The sequence below is a fragment of the Xiphophorus hellerii genome, chromosome 10, assembly GCF_003331165.1.
Source record: "Xiphophorus hellerii strain 12219 chromosome 10, Xiphophorus_hellerii-4.1, whole genome shotgun sequence".
Classification (NCBI taxonomy): domain Eukaryota; kingdom Metazoa; phylum Chordata; class Actinopteri; order Cyprinodontiformes; family Poeciliidae; genus Xiphophorus; species Xiphophorus hellerii.
This window is the reverse complement of record NC_045681.1, coordinates 4,431,823-4,449,878: the sequence shown is the minus strand read 5'-3', so window position 1 is coordinate 4,449,878 and position 18,056 is coordinate 4,431,823. Positions and strand designations below refer to the sequence as shown.

The window sequence follows — 18,056 nt, the reverse complement described above, 5'->3', positions numbered from 1 at the left end:
GGAGTGGGAACTTTTTTCCCAGAGTGCTTAGCGGCACGTTTTTGTCTCCTGACTCTTGTGAGTTATTAATGCAAATGTTTATTTTAATGAAAATAATACAGAAGTGTGTGCTCTTTGACTAGGTTAGGGCAGTTTTTTAGTGCATATTTTGAAATAATTATTTGGTTGAAATTGTAGCATTAAGTTAAAACAATTCAAGATGAATGAACTTTAAAAACAATGCTTAGACTCTTGTTTCATGAACTTTAATGAGTTAAAACCAAAAGAATTTTGTTGTTCACTTTAATTGCATTTTCAAGGCAGCAGGTGGACTTTCATTTTAAAGTTAAATGACCTTAAATTGTTTTACAGTGCTTACATAAACACAAAGTTGCTATATGATGTCTCGGTTTTTCTTTTGCACATGGCGTCCCCTTTGCGGTTGTAAAACATTCACACAACAGTCTGACCGAGCTTGCATTTATTTGTTAGTAATATGTAGAACTATGCAAAAAAAAAAAGAAGCACAAAATTAGAAATGATATATCACTTGAGTAATACTCTATAATGAGATCTGTCATCGCAACATAACTCATTATCGATGAATACCAACAAGTTTGGGCCTGTTAGGATGTAAAACAACATCCAAACCCTTCAAAAGTTTGAAGTGCAGCCATAAAACAAGTTTTTACATTAATTTTGCTAGAGGCTTTCGGAGCATAAAATCCTACAGAGCAGTTACAACACGTGAAAAACAACTGTTACATTTTGTTGTTTATACCCAAATGTATAAACAGTCAGTGAACTTAGTCACCCTTACAGCTCAAAGCCGAATATAATTATCAGAGGAGGCCAATAATCCACATCAGGTGTCAACTCCTTCAACTTCTTGTAAATTATTGAAATTTGTATAATAAAAGAGAAAAATAGGTGGAAATTATTTTTGAAAAGCAGTGAGAAAGAACTCTGTTATTTGGGAACAGGCACTAAACATCGCTGACATACCGAGTACAAGAAAAGAAAACAGAAACAGATTAATTGTGAAAGTTTGCTTCAAAAGTGTCGGGTTTTGATATGGGTCATATGGGCGGTAGCCCAGAGCGGCAGAAATGGCAGAGCAGCAAGAACTAAAAACTAAAATATCTTTTCAGTCAGTTCAGTTCTGTCCTGAACAAGTTTGGTACAACTTGTATGAATATGCAGTGGAGTATGTTTCTCTAGCTTATTGCTGAGTAAATGAAGACTAAGTTACCTATTAAAAAAAGATCATTGGTTCAGTTTACTTAAATCTTTTTCTTAATAAAATAAGAATTTTCCTCCAGAGAGTGATAGACACCCACAAAAAATGTAAGTCACAAGTTGTTTATTTCCAAAGTAGCTGGCTATTCACAAAGTGGTGCACCCAAAATATTAAAGGGAAGTTGAGTGGAAGGTAAAACTCTGTTAAAAAAAGCATCCATTGTCAGCAGTGATGTTATCTGTTAGTGTTGGTTCACCTTGTTTGATCAAATCTTATGTCAAAAATCTTGGATACCTTTATGCTTCCCTGATTGATATGCTAATTTTATTTTTTTAGCAAGTCTTGGCACCTGCTCTGCCAAAAGTTGCAATATCTACTTTAATAACTGGGAATTCAATGTGTTTGAAGAGCCATCAAACTGTCCTGGACTAAACCCCAAACTCATTTTCATTTTAGGCCAAATCAAGATCATGAATGCTCTTAAAGGGCCGGTTGTGCCGGTTCATAAAACCTGTTCACAAACTGTTAAAGTATCAATGAATTCTTAAAATTGAATTATATTATTGAATATCTTTTCATCAGTTCCTCCAGGATTTTGTGATACTTTTTGTGATTTTTTTGCAAAATAAAAAAAATAAAAAATCAAAGTGTTTGTGGAACTAATTTGGAAATATTTGTGCTTATTTATGACAGTAAATGTGACATTTTATTACTCGCTGTACAGATCATGGACTATAATCTGACATAAATTAAGGTTGAGGCAGCTGTTTAGTACAAGTAAGAAAGGTTTTGATGATTGTTGAGAAAAAATCTGCAATAAACTCCGAATTATGTATAAGCGCCAAAAAGTGTGTGAATTTGCTGATTTTGCGTGAAGGTCCACAATAATTTTCAGGAAAGTAGAGGGACTGATTGATATAATCTGGTAGTAAACAGATAAAAAGTGCATTGATTTGATTGATAACATGATATTTAAACACACTTAGTGTTTAGTCTAGAATCTAAAGGGCCACATAAACAGCTATGGTGGGCCAGATTTGGCCCACGGGCCTTGAGTTTGACACTCTGGAGAGGTTCATCATGGGGAAGATGAGAGAGACCAGAACCAACAGTACAGCTGCTGTTATAGCAACCTGGTTGCTTTAGAACCGCAGCTTTGCCACAGGCTGATTGCTTCCTTTGAAGGACTGGAAACATTATACATTCAGCTGAAACCAGATATTTACATACACGGGTTTAAAAGAGCCCTATCTGACATTAAATCAGACGTAACTTTTCCCCTTTCATTCACATTATTTGAGTTAACTGGAGGCACGCAGATGGATTTATTTCAACAGTTTCCTTCTGAGACTTTATAGAAGTATCAAATAACAAAAGATGACAGGCAGGGAATTGTGTACCTTTACACGTCTGGTTCATACTTGGGGACAATTTCCAGGTACCTGAAGATGTCACATTCATCTGTTCAAGCATAAACAGCCTGGGAACGTCCAGCGGTGATAGGAATGTGTTTCCATGTGCAACATGAGCACCACAGACCAAAGGAAAAACTTTATTAAGATATTGGCTGAAACGGATTAAAACAGGGTCATTATCCAGTGAAACATGGCCGACACCAACATGGGCTGAAGGGCCAATCAGGAAAGAAGAAGCTATTAGTAAAAAAAAACAAAAAAAAAACAGTAGGGATCAATAACAATTAAGCTTTGCACTTTTAGTAATCAATTTAAAATCCTTAAATTTATCTATACCAAAACTGTTAAAATCTGATTTTATTGCATTGTCTTTCTCAATAAACAAATGTTACAATTCTACATCTGTGGTCTGTGTTATAAGTGAAGCATTTGTGGCAGGTCCTTGAAGGTCTGGGGACTGTTGGCAGCTGTTTAGTTCTCTTATGCCTTGGGCCGGCTGAGTCTCAAAGCAAATATGTGGACAGACTTGACTCTGTTCACCAGTTCTGACACAAGGAATGGCTCAAAATCAAGGCAAATAATTGTGAGGCTCTTATGGAGCCAAAAACAAACTAAAATATTTATTTAAGGATTAAGGACTTATTGATGAAAACAAGCTCCTGATAAGTTACTTGTAAGTTTTTGTTTTCTCTAAACAAAAACAAAAAAAAACAACCCAAAATGTACTAACCAACAGGTGTAGCTAATCGGCCTTGTGCTACACAACAGCAGCGTCCTGGAGCGTAATTGGAGTGGTTAAAGATAGAACACGCTGTGTCCGTGTGTGCGCAGAGTGGGCGTGGAAACGGGCGCCACTGCTTCCCTGAGCGGAGCCGACGCGCTTCAGCCAAACCCGGCGGAAGAAAAGCGCACACAAACCAGAACAACCCCCGATGGGTCATCCTCACCGTCATCTGGACCCTCAAGCTGGATTGTAGCTACGTGCAGGGGGCGCTTTAAAAACTGAGCTACTTTTGTTTTGTTTTGTTTTTTCCTAAGCGACTTGTCATTTGGAGAGTTTCTCTCCTCCTCCTCTCTTTGACAACAAACCAAGAAAGAATCGCGCAGCGATGACAGCCGTGATTCCTTCACCAATAAGTTGCTGAGACTTCACCCTCCGTCGATCTTGCATCTGATTGCTGACGCTTCTAGAAATATGCAAAGGAGATACAGGATGAAATTGGTTTTAATAGCAGCCTTACTTGGACTGGTGAGTGACACTTTTGGTGCAAATTTTGTGCGTCAAACATGTTAAACCTTTATTTGTTTTGATTAAAGTTTTTATATATATGTTTGTAAGAAAGTTTCCCCCCCTTTTATTGATCTAAGATTACCAAAATCACTGCATTTCCTTAAAATCCCTCAGTTTAGCGATAAAGTCTCACAAATCGTTGCTTTTTTTCTGGCTTTCTCCGCCTTGCACCTGTCTTGTTTCTGGCGCTGGACAGTGCAGAAGCAGGACGGATGCATGCAGCGGAGCAGTCATTCAGGTTGACACTTTATAGCTCCGACTGCTGCATGGAGCTGTGGCTCTCCACCGGTCTCAGTTACATGTGCGCCCGCAGAGAGAAGGACAATAACGGCGGACTCTGTGCAGCAGCCACACTTTTACAGAAAGCAGACCTGATTTATTCACTTTTTGCCACTCCAAAAATGGTCTACTATACAAGGAGCTTTTCTGTTTGTCCAGAGTCACATGACCTCATATCAAAACTTACACAAGAGTCAAAACAGGAGCAAGAGGCTCTCCAAACATGAGGGGAATTCAAGAGGAAGCCCAGCTTGACGGTTATATAATACCTGTGATTTACCCCGAGGTTAAAGGAGGGGATAACTTTTTCAGTTTCTGAAAGCAATGGTCGGTGGGTTCCATGAGTTTGTCCGGGTCCTGATTTAGGAGCCCGCTACATCACCAGCACATGACAGCTGCTCCCACTGATGGCTATGCATCCCCTGCTGGCTCAGCACATGCAATATTGATAGGTGCTGGACCACTCTTCCTCCTCGTCCTCATCCTCCTCAATCTTCCTCTCCTCCCTTCTGCAACTCTCCATCTTATCCTCGTTCTGCTTCTTCCTTCCTCTGTTTAAGAAGTGATGATTCAGCATTGTTCGTTTGACATGTAGGACTGCTGCTTGGTTTTAAATTCAACTCAACATCGTAAAACATTAATTTTACAATGAATATGTGTTTTTAAAAAAATTAAGCAGGCACAAAAAGTACGAAAATTTGTTTTCACTCTTCTTTTTTTTAAAAAAAAAAAGTAATTAAAATGTATTTATTTATTGTGATCTGTAAGTATTACAGAGTTAGCCTGAAGGCTATTTTTCACCAGATGGTAAAAACCAAAGGAATAAAAATAAAACTTTGTCATTACATGAACAAAATAACAATTACAAAATATACTAGCTAAAATGTACATAAAAAACAAACATGTGACAAGATGACAGCAGAAGATGTTGACAACTCTGATTATTAATTTGCTGTGTTCTTAATTGTATCTTAAATTTGTTTAAGATACAGTTAAAGAAAAGGCTAATTAGTTGATTTCTTCAACATTGTTTCTTGTATTGTTGAAAAACTTGTTGATTTTCTCTTAAATTGTGCTGAAAAAAGAGAAAGGAACTCGAACTTTAAAAAAAAAGAGTTAATTTGTTACATGCAATCAAATTTAGTTTGTCAAGCTTAATTTATTTACATTTATTTAACATGACAACTTATGTTATATAACATATACATTAATCCAATATGTTAATGTTGGATTAAGTTAATCCAACATATTTACTTGTATTAATTTAATTTGATTATTTGTAACTCAGTTGTTTTCTCTTTTTTTCAGTGTTAAGAAAATTAATTCATAAAAAACTTATAAAACAATTTATCAGTGTCCAGGATCATTTAGTGGAGGCAGTATGATGCTGTGGGGTGGCAACTCACTGACTGAAAAACGCCCCAGCAGAGCATTTTAATCACACATTGCCTCCAGAATTTGGAAGTGAAAAGTAGATAAATGTCCATTTTTAATCAACTTGTGCTTGAAGAATGGGTCGGCGTCCCACAGCAGTGTTTGACTAAGCTGGCGCCCACGATGAATCGGTACCAAGCTGCTGTACTGCTGTCTGCTAAATTTCAAATATATCATTTTGCTTAAAATGTCAGTCATCCAATCTAATAAACACGGATGCAGCCTAAATACTCGACTCTACATTTTCTTACAAATGTTTCAAAATGAACAGATTTTGTAACAATGTAATACTCATTGCCCAGCAGCATCGCAAGTTTCTACATGCTTTGTGTTAGTCATATATTCTATCATTTAAAAAAAAAAAGCATTTCTCCTGAGCAGCATTTTGTTGAAAAGACAACATAAATATCTACAACAAATTTAAGTTGCACGATATTTAAAAAAATCCCAACATTGCAACTCTGGAACCTGTGTTAGCTAAACGAAACTTTCAAGGCTAACAGATCCAGTTTTTATCTGGGTATAAAATTCAAAATACATTTGAAGTCAATTCAGTTCATTTTGATATACTTTGATGTTAGAGCTGAATTCAGATTTAGATAAAATTAGATCTTAAATATAATACAATCGAAGTCAGTTTGCCATGTGGCGTCAGTTATTGGTAAAGAAAAAAAGCTGAGCCAGTCGTGCAGCAGGACCGCATCCTAAGCAAGCATGTGGCGACAGTGGAGAGGAACAACCCACTTTAAACAGAAATAATTCTACTCATGATTTTGAGCAATTTTCTTGTTATTGCTGTTACTAGCAAAATCAAAGATGTTGGTAGATTCGTAGTGCTTGGAGGTTGCATGTCTAATTCCTGTCAGTGACATAATGCATACACAGTCTGGGCTCAGGTTCTTGTAAAAACAACCGTTTTCTGCTCTGAAGAAGAAAGGGTCAACAGTAATATTTGTCCTTTTTGCATTTCCTGTTGCCCAGTCTCTGTATAACATCATTAGAATCAGTATAACAGCTGTTATTAGCACATTTAGTACACTTAAAACTGTTTTATGGGCTGTAAGTGTTTTTCAGTAATAACTTTTTTTTGCAGAAATGTAGTTCAGTTGGAGAATACAGCCTCCAGTTTGTTCAACCCATTGAGTCATTTCACAGTTTTTAAAGGAACCTGGACATTTGATTATCTGTAGTCAAGAGCTAAAATACCTGGATGTGCTAATCAAACTTCACTTGCATAATTCAAAAGAAAATTACTTAAACATTTTTCTAACTTAGAAAATACAAAATGAGGTTTTTATAGGCAGAGGTGGGCAGTGTCCAAACAGTGTCCAAATAGTGTCCAAATAGTGCTACTTTGAAATAGTAGTACTATAGTAGTACTATTTCAAAAATATTTTTACTCAAGTAAAAGCAAAAGTATCCATCCAAGAAATTACTAAAGTAAGAGTAAAAAAGTATTTGGTAAAAAAAAGTCTACTCAAGTACTGAGTATCTAAAATGTAAAAATTACATCATCAGACAGACAAAATGTAAAGTTAAGTGGACATTTGTGGTATTTTATCAATGAAAATTACAATTATTTATTTAAGTAACAAAAAATAACAAAATCAGGCAAAAGAAAAAAAATCAAATCAGTTTCTTCTAATATTAAATTTATGAAACTTTAGCAAAAACTGCAAGTGTGTGTCTAAATTTTAGCTTTGTTTTTCACTCTGGGTAGAGAATCCAGAAATTTTACTCAAGTAAAAGTAGAGATGCTTAATAATAAAATTACTCAAGTAAAAGTAAAAAGTAAAGCATAGTAAAAGTACTCCTAAAAGTGTTTTTTTTCCCCAAAAAGTTACATTTTGAAGGCCTTCAAAGCCTCTTAAATTGAGGTTTGACATATTGGTCTACAACAAGTCCTGAGGTTAACCCTGAGCGGAGCAGTCAGGTCCATTAGAGCAATAAAGCCGTGTTGAGATCTGATAGAGCGTTTATTTCAGCCTTCATATTTATGACCAGTGTACAATTTGTTCCATCTTCAGGGACTTCACATTAAAACCAGCTTATGGAAGCATGAAAGTCGAGCTTCGACTTGCCAAAAAGGCTTGTTAAGAATAATTTTTTTCTTCCATTTCACACGCCATGTGCTCAAATGCCAACCTCCAATAATCTCCTTGCACCATTCATTAGATTTTAGCCAGCTGATGCGTTTTAATCTCGTCTTTGAGCCGGTGTTTTGTTGCACCGACACCTGGAGCTAAAAACGAGTCGAAGAGAGAGAAAGAGAGAGAGAGAAAAATAAATAAGCAGATGCCAAACACTGGAATCACTCCAGGTGTCATTTTAAAACGGGTTTGTTCAGATCACGGGAGGTATGAGTGGAGGCGTGTGTCTGTCGAAGGGCGTGTGCGTTAAATTAGGGGGGCAGAAAAGGGGAAGCACGCAGCAGGTGGGCTTGATTTACATTTTAATGGCTGCTTTTGTGGAGTGTAATAGTGAGGCACAGCATGTCTTGCGGTTTTGAACAAAGTGAGGAACAATTTGTGGGAGACAAGAAGCATCTCTGAGGTTCTAAATGCTGTATAAAAAATTACTATGTTCAGGTTTTCCCCCACTGCAGATTTAACCTGAGGGAATATAAACCAACCTAACCCTAAGGGATCAAATAATTGCACCCTAAGCCTAATAACTGAGTTTGCAAAAATGATTTGTAATTAAAGGTAGAGATCAGAAAGATGTTCTGCTCCACAAGCAGCTTAGCCGACCAACTCCATCGTTTTTGACTGTTTTGCTGTTGTTTAATTAATTTATTTTTTGCATTTGTGATGTCGCCTTATTTGTTCTTGTTTTTTATGATTAACTGATTCGCTATTCGAGTAACTTTGGTTGGCTAAGCACTGTTCCAGTTTTGGATTTTTATCACTTTTGCTGGTCCTTATTTTTTTCTACTTTTGCCTTTTTTCCACTTCTGTTCTTCCTCGGTGATTCTAGTTATGTTTTTTTTCTTGTTTCTAGCTATTTTCTGTTGTTCTAGTTTATCATGTGTCTTTAGTCCAGCGCTTCTCAATTCCAGTCCTCAGGCCCCCCTGCTCTGCATGTTTTAGATGTGCCTCTATTCCAGAACAGCTGATTCAAATGATTGCATGACCATCAAGTGCTGCAGAAACCTGTTGATCATCCATAGATTCAATCCAGGTGTGTAGCAGAAGGGAAACACCTAAAACATGCAGGGCAGGGGGGCCTGAGGACCGGAATTGAGAAACACTGCTTTAGTCTAAGTCAGAGGTCCCCAAACTCGGTCCTGGAGGGCCGGCATCCTGCATGTTTTAGTTCTCTCCCTGGTGGTAGTAACAAGCTTTGCAGCAGGTCAATGTTCTTCTTAGGCCTTCTAACGAGCCATCATTGGATCCAGGTGCGTTAAACCAGGGAGAGAACTAAAACATGCAGGATGCCGGCCCTCCACGACCGAGTTTGGGGACCCCTGGTCTAAGTTACTCTTAAGTGTTGATATTGCTTCTTGTTCCCCTGTGCCACTTTCTCTCCTGCATCTGGAATCAATCAGCTCATCAGCCCAGGCCTTTTGTTGAGCTCCCTAAGCCTCTCATTCTCAGCCACTACTTGCTGGATCCTCATGTCTACAACCTTCACTTCCTCGTTTTCCCCTTGCTGGATCTTTTTACATTTACTTTTGGTTTTTGTGTTTTTGCCTTGGCTCCCTTTGGTTTTTGTAAGTTTGTTTTTTCATATTCTTTATAGAATTTTCATATTCACTGGCTGCTTCCGTCTCCTGCATTTGGGTTCTACTGCAAAACATTTACAAACTCATGACGGCTCCAGGGTTTCTCCATTTGTGAATAATTCCTCTTGTTGTGATTTACTCTCAAAACTCTAGAAATTTAGCCTTTTCAGACGGAGAGAGCAGTTTTCTGGATTCTTATGGTTCAGGGCATCGTGTGTCGATTGCTTCACGTTGTCAGGAAGGTTCTGTTTAAGTAATCTCTTAATTTCACAGGTCCGTATTACAAAAAGAAGACAGTTAATTTATATTGCTTAATTATATTTTCAACACAGACAATTGGGTTTGGCTTTCACAGATTATCAGACTCATAATTTACTGTCAAGACATAATGAAAATTATAATTTTTATAAAAGTTACACTGAAACTTTATTAAATAAATTATTGGCTTTTCTGTATTAACTCAATTAATTTTTTCTGACAAAAAATACAAGAAATCTTTTCAATGATAATTTTTATTTACTACATAATATGGCATGGTCATTGTTTAGAACAATTTCAAACTCAAGGCCCGGGGGCCAAATCTGGCCCACTGTAGCTTTTCATGCGGCCCTCTGGACTCCAGATTATAGCAATAAGTCTCTCCAGTTTTTCCACAAATCTTCAAAATTCACACAAAATCCAAATTTTTTCAGAATTTGTTGACTTTTATTTTCTCAAATATCGGTCAAAAACATTGGGTTTAATCGCCTGCTGCTCCAGCCTTGATGTCAAGTTATAGTCTGTGATGGACACAGCGAGTAACATACAGTACATTAGCGCAAATATCATAATTCCTTACATATATTTCTAAATTAGCACCACCATATCTGTGAGTTGGTGTTTCAAAAAAACAAAAAAAGCCCCACAAAATTATCTTTTCATTAGTATTTCAACAGTTTAATGTGTTTTATCAATACATTCGGCCAAACTAGCTCTTTAAGATCATTCCGATTTTTGATATGGCCGAAAATTAAATGAATTTTTTAAAGTTAATAGATCTCCATCAATTTCCACAAACTCAATGACAGATTCTTGACCAGAAGGAGAATGTCGGAGGGCGAATGTCCAAGGTGAACCATGTGAGGTCAGGTGTTTGAGTTTGAGTTCTCTCTCTTGCTCACGCGGCTCCAGAAACTCGTCAGCTGACTCAGAGGAGTCTGAAGGAACGCTCGGTCCTCGCTCTCCCGTCAGCCGCATTCCTCACACACCTGAACCCTGACGATTTACACAGGGCGTACCTCCTTCGCTCAAAGCCTGCATGTGTGCGCACATCCCTTTAAACGGCGCTAAACTCTCTCATGATCGTAGGTGGGTGGAGAACCCAAAATCTGTACTCGCGTAGAAGCAGCACCGCTTCAAAGTATTTTTACTCAAGTCAAAGTAAAAAGTAGCCATCCAAGAAATGAAGTAAGGGTGAAAAAAAGTATTTGGTAAAATGTCTACTCAAGTTACATAATCAGACAAACAAAATATAAAGTTAAATGGAAATTTTGATATTTTAGGGACAAAAAATGACTAACTCATGTAAGTAACAAAAAATAACGAAATCACGTAAGAGAAAACATTTCCAAATCTGTTTTTTTTTTAAAGTTATGTAACTTTAACAAAAACTGCAGGTGTGTGTCTGTCTGGTGAGGTTTTAGTTAAAACATGTTTGTTTTTCACTCAGTGGTTAGAAAATCCCAAGATTTTACTCAAGAGTAGCAATACGTCATAATAAAATTAAGTAAAAGTAAAAAGTACTGCATAATACTCTTAAAAAGTACATTAAATAGTTACTCAAGTAAATATAACTGAGTAAATGTAACCAGCGACAATCTCGTGTCCCAGTAGGAAACGAGCCGAATCACATGTTGCTTAAAAACGGTTTCTGCTCTGATTTATGGAGAGTTGGAGACGCTTTGGGAAGCTGATGCTGATCAATGCTGGTCTGAAGTGTAACTGTAGAGCAGGAGAGTCCAAAACGTGTCTCTTAATACAGCCAGTGTGCAAAATCCTTTTAAAGTTTCGGAGTGAATAACAATCCTATCCTCCAAAAGGAGAAAAAAACTAAACAACTAACTTTTTTTTAAAAGAAAAGTTTGGAAAACCTCCCTGCTGTAGAGTATGAGTGGATCTGATTTAGTTTGAAACTTATCACCGCTCTAATCAGGTTTCTCAAAATGATAAAGGCGTTCGTTGGATAAGAGATTAAAAACTAAGAGGTGGTGCGAGAAACATTTGGTGGTGTGATACCATTTTTTTTACTGATCACAGATTAATTTTTTTATATAAACGTGGGAATTTCAAGATTGGAGCAAAGTGGCTTTGTGCACAAACACCTCAGGTTAGTCTCTGAAGAAAACACAGCGACTTCACTTTGCATGGATGTGTTGTGTTCATTGATAACCAGCTTCTCACTTACACGTGTAAATATTCAAACTCAGAGCCAGCCAGAGGGATGGTGGGTCATTAACCCTTTAAGAGCCGACACTTGCAATAACCTAACGACTCAAATAGGTTAAATTCCTACTTCAAGTAGGAAAGCACTCAAAAAAATGTATCGGCAGGTAAAATATGCCTGCTAATCCATTTTTATCATGATTTTGCTATAAAACATTGTTTGCCTTGAGGTTGTAACCTTTCCAACCGCAGTGTGGTTTTCTTTTCCCGATTGTCTCGACTTTGTTTAGAAGCCAGATGAAGATAAGCAGTCTTGTTTTTCACAAGATCATGGGAAACTGAGAAAGAAGCTGAAAGTTTTCCAGTTTTTTTTTTTTGTTCGTTTCTTTTCCAAGCCCTTATCCGACTGCATAAGGACTGATATCTCTTCAGATCCTAAATTTCTCAAAGGAAATTCCAAAAATAAGTTTGTTAGAGAGAAAGAAATGGAATGAAAAGAGAGGGAGAGAGAAAGAGCATTGTTTATTGTTTCTGCTTTCTCTTGCCAAGTATTTTTACTTTCATTTCTAGTGCAAATATCTTAGTAAATTTGGATTAAGACAAAACTAACTTACAAGTAACTTATCAGCAAGATACAGGAGCTTGTTTTAACTAAATAATTCCTTAAAATTGCTGGAAAAAGTCCTAATTTCACTGGCAGATATATTTACCTGTAACGAGACAATTTTTCAAGACAAACGAGACAAATCTGACTGATATAATTTGACAGTAAACAGAGAAAACTGCATTGATTGGATTGATAACATAATATTTAAGCACACTTAGTGTTAAGAATCTAGAGGGCCACATACAAAGCTCTGACGGGCCGGATTTAGCCCTGAGTTTAACACATATGCCCTAAAATATTGGAAAAATATTTTAATTTGCACAATAATTGCACTTTCTTTTGATAAGCAACACAAACCTTTGCATTTTGCAAACAAATGCATCAACTTTTTAAAGTGATAAGCATTCGCGTGCACAGCTGAATGGAAGTAAGCGCTCATTTGCTCGACCTTTCTCTTGAATCGCAGGCCGGAGCTGTGGCCTCTCAGCTCAACTGTCCGTCGGGCCAGAACACGACCAGCGGAGAATGCTGCAGGCGGTGTCCACCCGGCGAGGGCGTCGTCACGCCCTGCGGCACCAAACAGACGGAGTGTGCGGCGTGTCTTGACAGTGAGTACCAAAAAAGTCATTTTCTTCTCCCCCAAGTAGACTGGTTCTGTGTTTGATTATACTGCCTGCAGTAAAAGGAGAGAAACAGGGAAGATTGGGATAAGATGCACCAGTTTTCAACTTTAGATTGGTTGCCAACTTATACAGCTGCATATTTATAGCCCTGATTTTGCTGGACTTATTCCAAATTATTCCAGATCTTATAACGACAATATTGTTGTTTTGAGACCATTTTCAAGTTCATGTAATGGTTAAGAACGCATTCTGAAAGATCAGTGAACTTTAAATTATAATAAACATTTGACACTGGAACTGGAAGACATTTGAAATTTACAAAATAAATAAAACAACAAACAAAAAGAATTATGACATCTCTGTAAGCACCAAACTGAAGACCAATTTTAGTAGAAAGAGAGTTAAATCATGCAAATGGAAATGATTGAGCTTGTTTTAATTTGTCATGTGATTAATTGATTTATTTATTGTGATAGACCTAATTGTGCATTCCTTCTAACAATCAGAATGAGTTTTTCTGAAACTTAACTGTTTCAGAAAAAGTTGTTTAATGGCCCAACTTTCCTCAAAGCTGCCATTCAGACTTTATTTGTGCCCAAATCTAAAATGCAACACTTTGATCGTCAGTTTATGGCCTCGTGTTGTAGGTCAGACACAGCATGATGTATATATTAATAAAACAAATTTATGGTCTAAGCACAATTTTTATGAAACTTATGATAGACAAAATTCATGTCAAGACTGAAAAACATTTCTTAAGAAATAAGAAATAAAAAACTTACATAATATATATTTCAGGATTTTTTCCATCGTTTCAAACAATCAGAACGAGTGTAAACATGATCAGTGTTTTGTTTTTTTTAAAATCTTTTTTAACAAATAAGAAGTGGCTCAACTCCTAGTCTTCCCTAAAATGTAAAAGTTATCAAACATTAAAGAACAAAATGCTTATTACATGTCCTAACATGTGTCTTTCACTAGTTTTTGCCAATGTGTTTCAAACTTCTGAGGTTGGATTTATTTTTAAGGACACATACTGACTTGCAAATATTCAAACCTTATTTTTCTGTGAAAACTTTGTTTTCATAGTAAAAGAAATCAAACCACACAAATTCAGTTTTATCCTTATGCAGTCAATGTATTGTAAACACTTTAGGTTGTTGCTGCTTCCAAATGAAGACTAACAATTTTAACTTATAAGAAAAAGAAAAACTCAGTTTAATCTGTTTTGAGATTCTGGCTGCTGATGCTGACTGCAGCCAAGGTCGGAAATGACCGTCCCGATTATCAGCAGAGAGTTCAGAAGCCAATCATCTGCAGCAGTTATGCATTAATACACTTTGGCATCGGCGGCGGCTCAAGCTGAAACCTCTGATGATAAACAACCACATCGATTTTAAAGCAGCAGACGGAGCGTTTGGAAAATCTCCGTCTACTTTAGCAAGGAGATGTTATTCAGGAGGGAAGTGGATTGCCTGACGTCGCACGCTAAAGAACATGTACATGTCATGAAGTGAAACTGAACTAAACGAATCACACAGACATAAACAAAACTACAATTATTCATTGCAGTCATCTCTTGTAAAGTGCTGTCGAAACATTTTTTTTACAATGTGAAACACAAAATCTTACCAAGTGTTTTTGATCTAGTTTCTACTGCAAATAGTTTCTATTTCAAACCAAATGATGGTTAAAACTTATTCCAAACTGCAGGATCTCCTGAAGAGATCTATGCTTTTAGATCTGATGACAGCATTTGATACTGTTGACAACCCAACAAAAACACATTTTACCAAGTATTTTAGGTTTTTGTGTAAATATCTTAGTACCCTTGAAATAAAACAAAACTAGCTTATAAGTAACTTTTTAGCAAAATATAGTGTCGTGATCTGTGTTTTTCTGAGTTTTCTGTCTCCCCTTGATCATTCCCAGGTGTGTTTTGTTTCTGTGATTACCCTCTGTGTATTTAATGCCACCTGTGTGTCTGCGTCCTTGTCGGGTCCTAGTCGTTTGTGCGTGCTGTCTCTGTCTTGATGTCCATTCGTATAGCTAGTGCTACCAGTGTTGAGCCCTGGTCTCCGCTCTGCAGTGCTGCCTGGTTTTGGACTTTGTGTTGGCTTTTTCGTCATTAAATCACCATTATTCATCTAACCTGGTTCCATCGCGTCTGCCTCACCACTCATCCACCCCGCACCTCATGACATATAGTAGCTTGTTTAAAGTAAATACATACTTAAAGCTCCTGAAAAAGTGCTAGTTCAATTGGCAGATTTTTTCACTTATAGCAAGGAAAAAATGTCTTTATGAGTGAAATAATCTACCAATGGTATAAATACTTTTGTTAAAATCAATTATAAGGAATTATTGACTTAAAACAAACTCTTATGTCTTGCCGAAAAGTTGCTTCTAAGTTAGTTTTGTTTTACTTCAAGTGTACTTGACCAACTAGACCCAAAATTTCTGGTAGGATTTTATGTTTTTGCAGTGTAGTCAGGAGGAGTTTACCTCTAAACTCCTCATTGGACTAATTTGGAACAATAAAGTAGTCACAATAAACCTGAAAATACTTCATATAATATGTGAAAAAGGATCAAGTGGGATTGTTATCTTTGAGGAAAGTCCATTACAGGCTTCAGTTTCTTCTGAGCTCTTATATCTTGCTAAAAAGTTACGTTTAAGTTAGTTTTTGTCTTATTTTAGGTGCATTAAGATATTTGCACTAGAAACTAGACCAAAAAAACATTGTAATATTTTGTGTCTTTGCAGTGTAAGTCCTAAACTCTGAGCAATATCTATGTTTTCTCAACAATTAGTGCGACAAAAAGCATAATTATCATTTGCAAGCATCTTTTTTCATTCAAATGAAAGAATCCGAGCGCAGTAGAGTGTTTTTCAGCATAGCTGCCCTCATCCTGGCCTTTGCCATGTAGGGAGAGAAGCTCTGGATGACTGATACACACGAGGACAGTAGCGTAAGCAGGATAAAAGAGTGGGATCCGCTCCAGATGCAGTTGAACGGATCTCCAGGGGGAGACATTTAAAGCATCGGATACGTTATTGAACTATAATTGAAGCGGCATGCATTGTAAATTCAAACTGGACAAGCACAACCGGTAGCTGAAGAAGTCTGCGTATTTTTAAAGGTTGCCTCTTTGAGGTGAATTTATGCTTGAGAGTAACCATTACATGAGGTCAAAGGTTACTGTGTCCTCTGCGGAGGATGGGGTTGGGCCTCTGCCAGCGTTCCCAGAGATTTTCCACGTATGAATTCCCCAACTCTCCCTCATCCTGCCCAGGAAGTAGATGTCAACCTCATTGGGTCAGTGAAACATTGTAAGCCATAAGCGAAGGATTCAAATGAAGGTCATGAGAGAAGTCACAGAGATGGAAAATGTATTATAGTGTCTGCAGAATGCCTTTGGATGGATTGATACCGCACCTCAAATCAAGAGTCAAACCCCCAATTTTCTCCTTGTGCAGTTTGGGATTAACGTGACCGACTTCCTCAGAGACATTCTCGGATGTTTTGTCTTTCCGTTGTACAATATGGACGTTTTTAGAGGTGATAAATACCAGAGTTACACTCCTTGTTCTGCTCAGACATGAGCAAACGCACCATGACAAGCCATGTGCATTCAATCATGGACATGGAGAAATACAGATAGCTCTCTGTCCGATTTTATCACACAGCCACAAATTAAGATGGAGTGATATGATGTTTAGCACAAGCATGTAAACTATTTATTTCACCCTGGTTGAAAGGCGTTAAACTCTGACCTTTCAGCTGCAGAGCATTTTTAAGTACCTGCTTGTGAAACAATGACTAAGCTGTTAAAAAGCAACGTTTTCATGACTGCAAATGTTAAAACGATTAGCTGTTCTTCCTGTAAATACTAGCTTAATTGGGAAACAGTCGTAAAGATTAGGCTAATCTTTCAGAGAAGATATTTAGGTTGCCAATATAAATGACTTGTAAACAAGTAAACAGTGAGAAAAAAATAAAGGTTTATGTGTTTTATATTGTTAGCTTGATCTGCAGGTTATGAACATCCAGGGGGGAAAAAACTAAACTCTGATGGTTTGTGAAAAGCTTTACTGCTCTGTAGAGTGGAGGAAACTTTGTACATTTATTTTGGGATGGTAGGACATGATATGCATTTTTTTTTCTTGCAAACTGGTGTGAATGCAATAAGCTTCCGGTGCTGCTTTCATGCAAAATTGTCAATCTTAAAATGCATCTCCTACTTCTCCAGCAATGACCACTGAGTGCTTTCTCTCTTCTTGTTTGACTCCCTCGCCTCCTTCCTCGTTGTGCATGGCTGCAAACAACTGCCTCTTCTTGGATAATTTGCCTATTTGTAGATTTTCTTTGTAGAGCGCATCTAAAATTTTAAAAAGAAAAAGCAGCAATAGGTCAGCTCAATGCTACTTGATATGCTATAAACAAGCCAATATAGTTGGCTGCAAGAGAAAGATGAGAGACTATGAATGAAGTAGTGCCAATTCGGTTTCCACTGCTTATATTAATGCATATTTAGTTTTATTTGGTGCTTGAACTATTAAATAGGCAGTTTAAAGCGTTTTTAGTGGGAGTAACAACTAAATGCAGATTTTAGCTACTACCTGGGGTCCTGTCTTGTTCGTCACAGTCACAGTTTTTTCTGCAATTCCTCTAACTTTGGATACCAACAAATCCTGCCTTATAAAAATATCTTCCTTCCTTGGGTGGCAAATTCTTTTGTCTTTCCCATTTTAAAGAGTGGCCTAAAGAAAGAGGCCATTGGGAAGTAAAAGAAACAGTGCTTTAGCTGTCTTTATCATAAAGTTTGGTTCAAATAACGGTGGCATTTCTGATTTATTCAAAAACAGTAATTAATTAACAGCACGTCTTCCAACCTTCTAAATAAACAAACTGATTTAAAAAAAGTAATTTCCTACTGTAGAATTCGTTAATAAAGGCTTTTTTTGTACATGTCAATCAATGAACTGTTACTCAATGTCTGTAATTTCCCATATGTTGGAGAACGCAGAATTTTCTGCCAC

General features: G+C 37.0%; 1 protein-coding gene across 1 annotated transcript in view; it reads left to right on the top strand.

The window, feature by feature from the left end:
- The first annotated feature begins 3,472 nt into the window (after nt 1-3,472).
- ngfrb (nerve growth factor receptor b) overlaps nt 3,473-18,056 on the top strand; it is a 40,238-nt gene continuing 25,654 nt past the window's right edge. The window contains exons 1-2 of the mRNA XM_032574691.1: nt 3,473-3,883; nt 12,857-12,998. Of these exons, the coding sequence (XP_032430582.1) occupies nt 3,830-3,883; nt 12,857-12,998 (196 nt within the window). The 5' untranslated portion in view covers nt 3,473-3,829. The remainder of the gene's footprint in view (nt 3,884-12,856; nt 12,999-18,056) is intronic.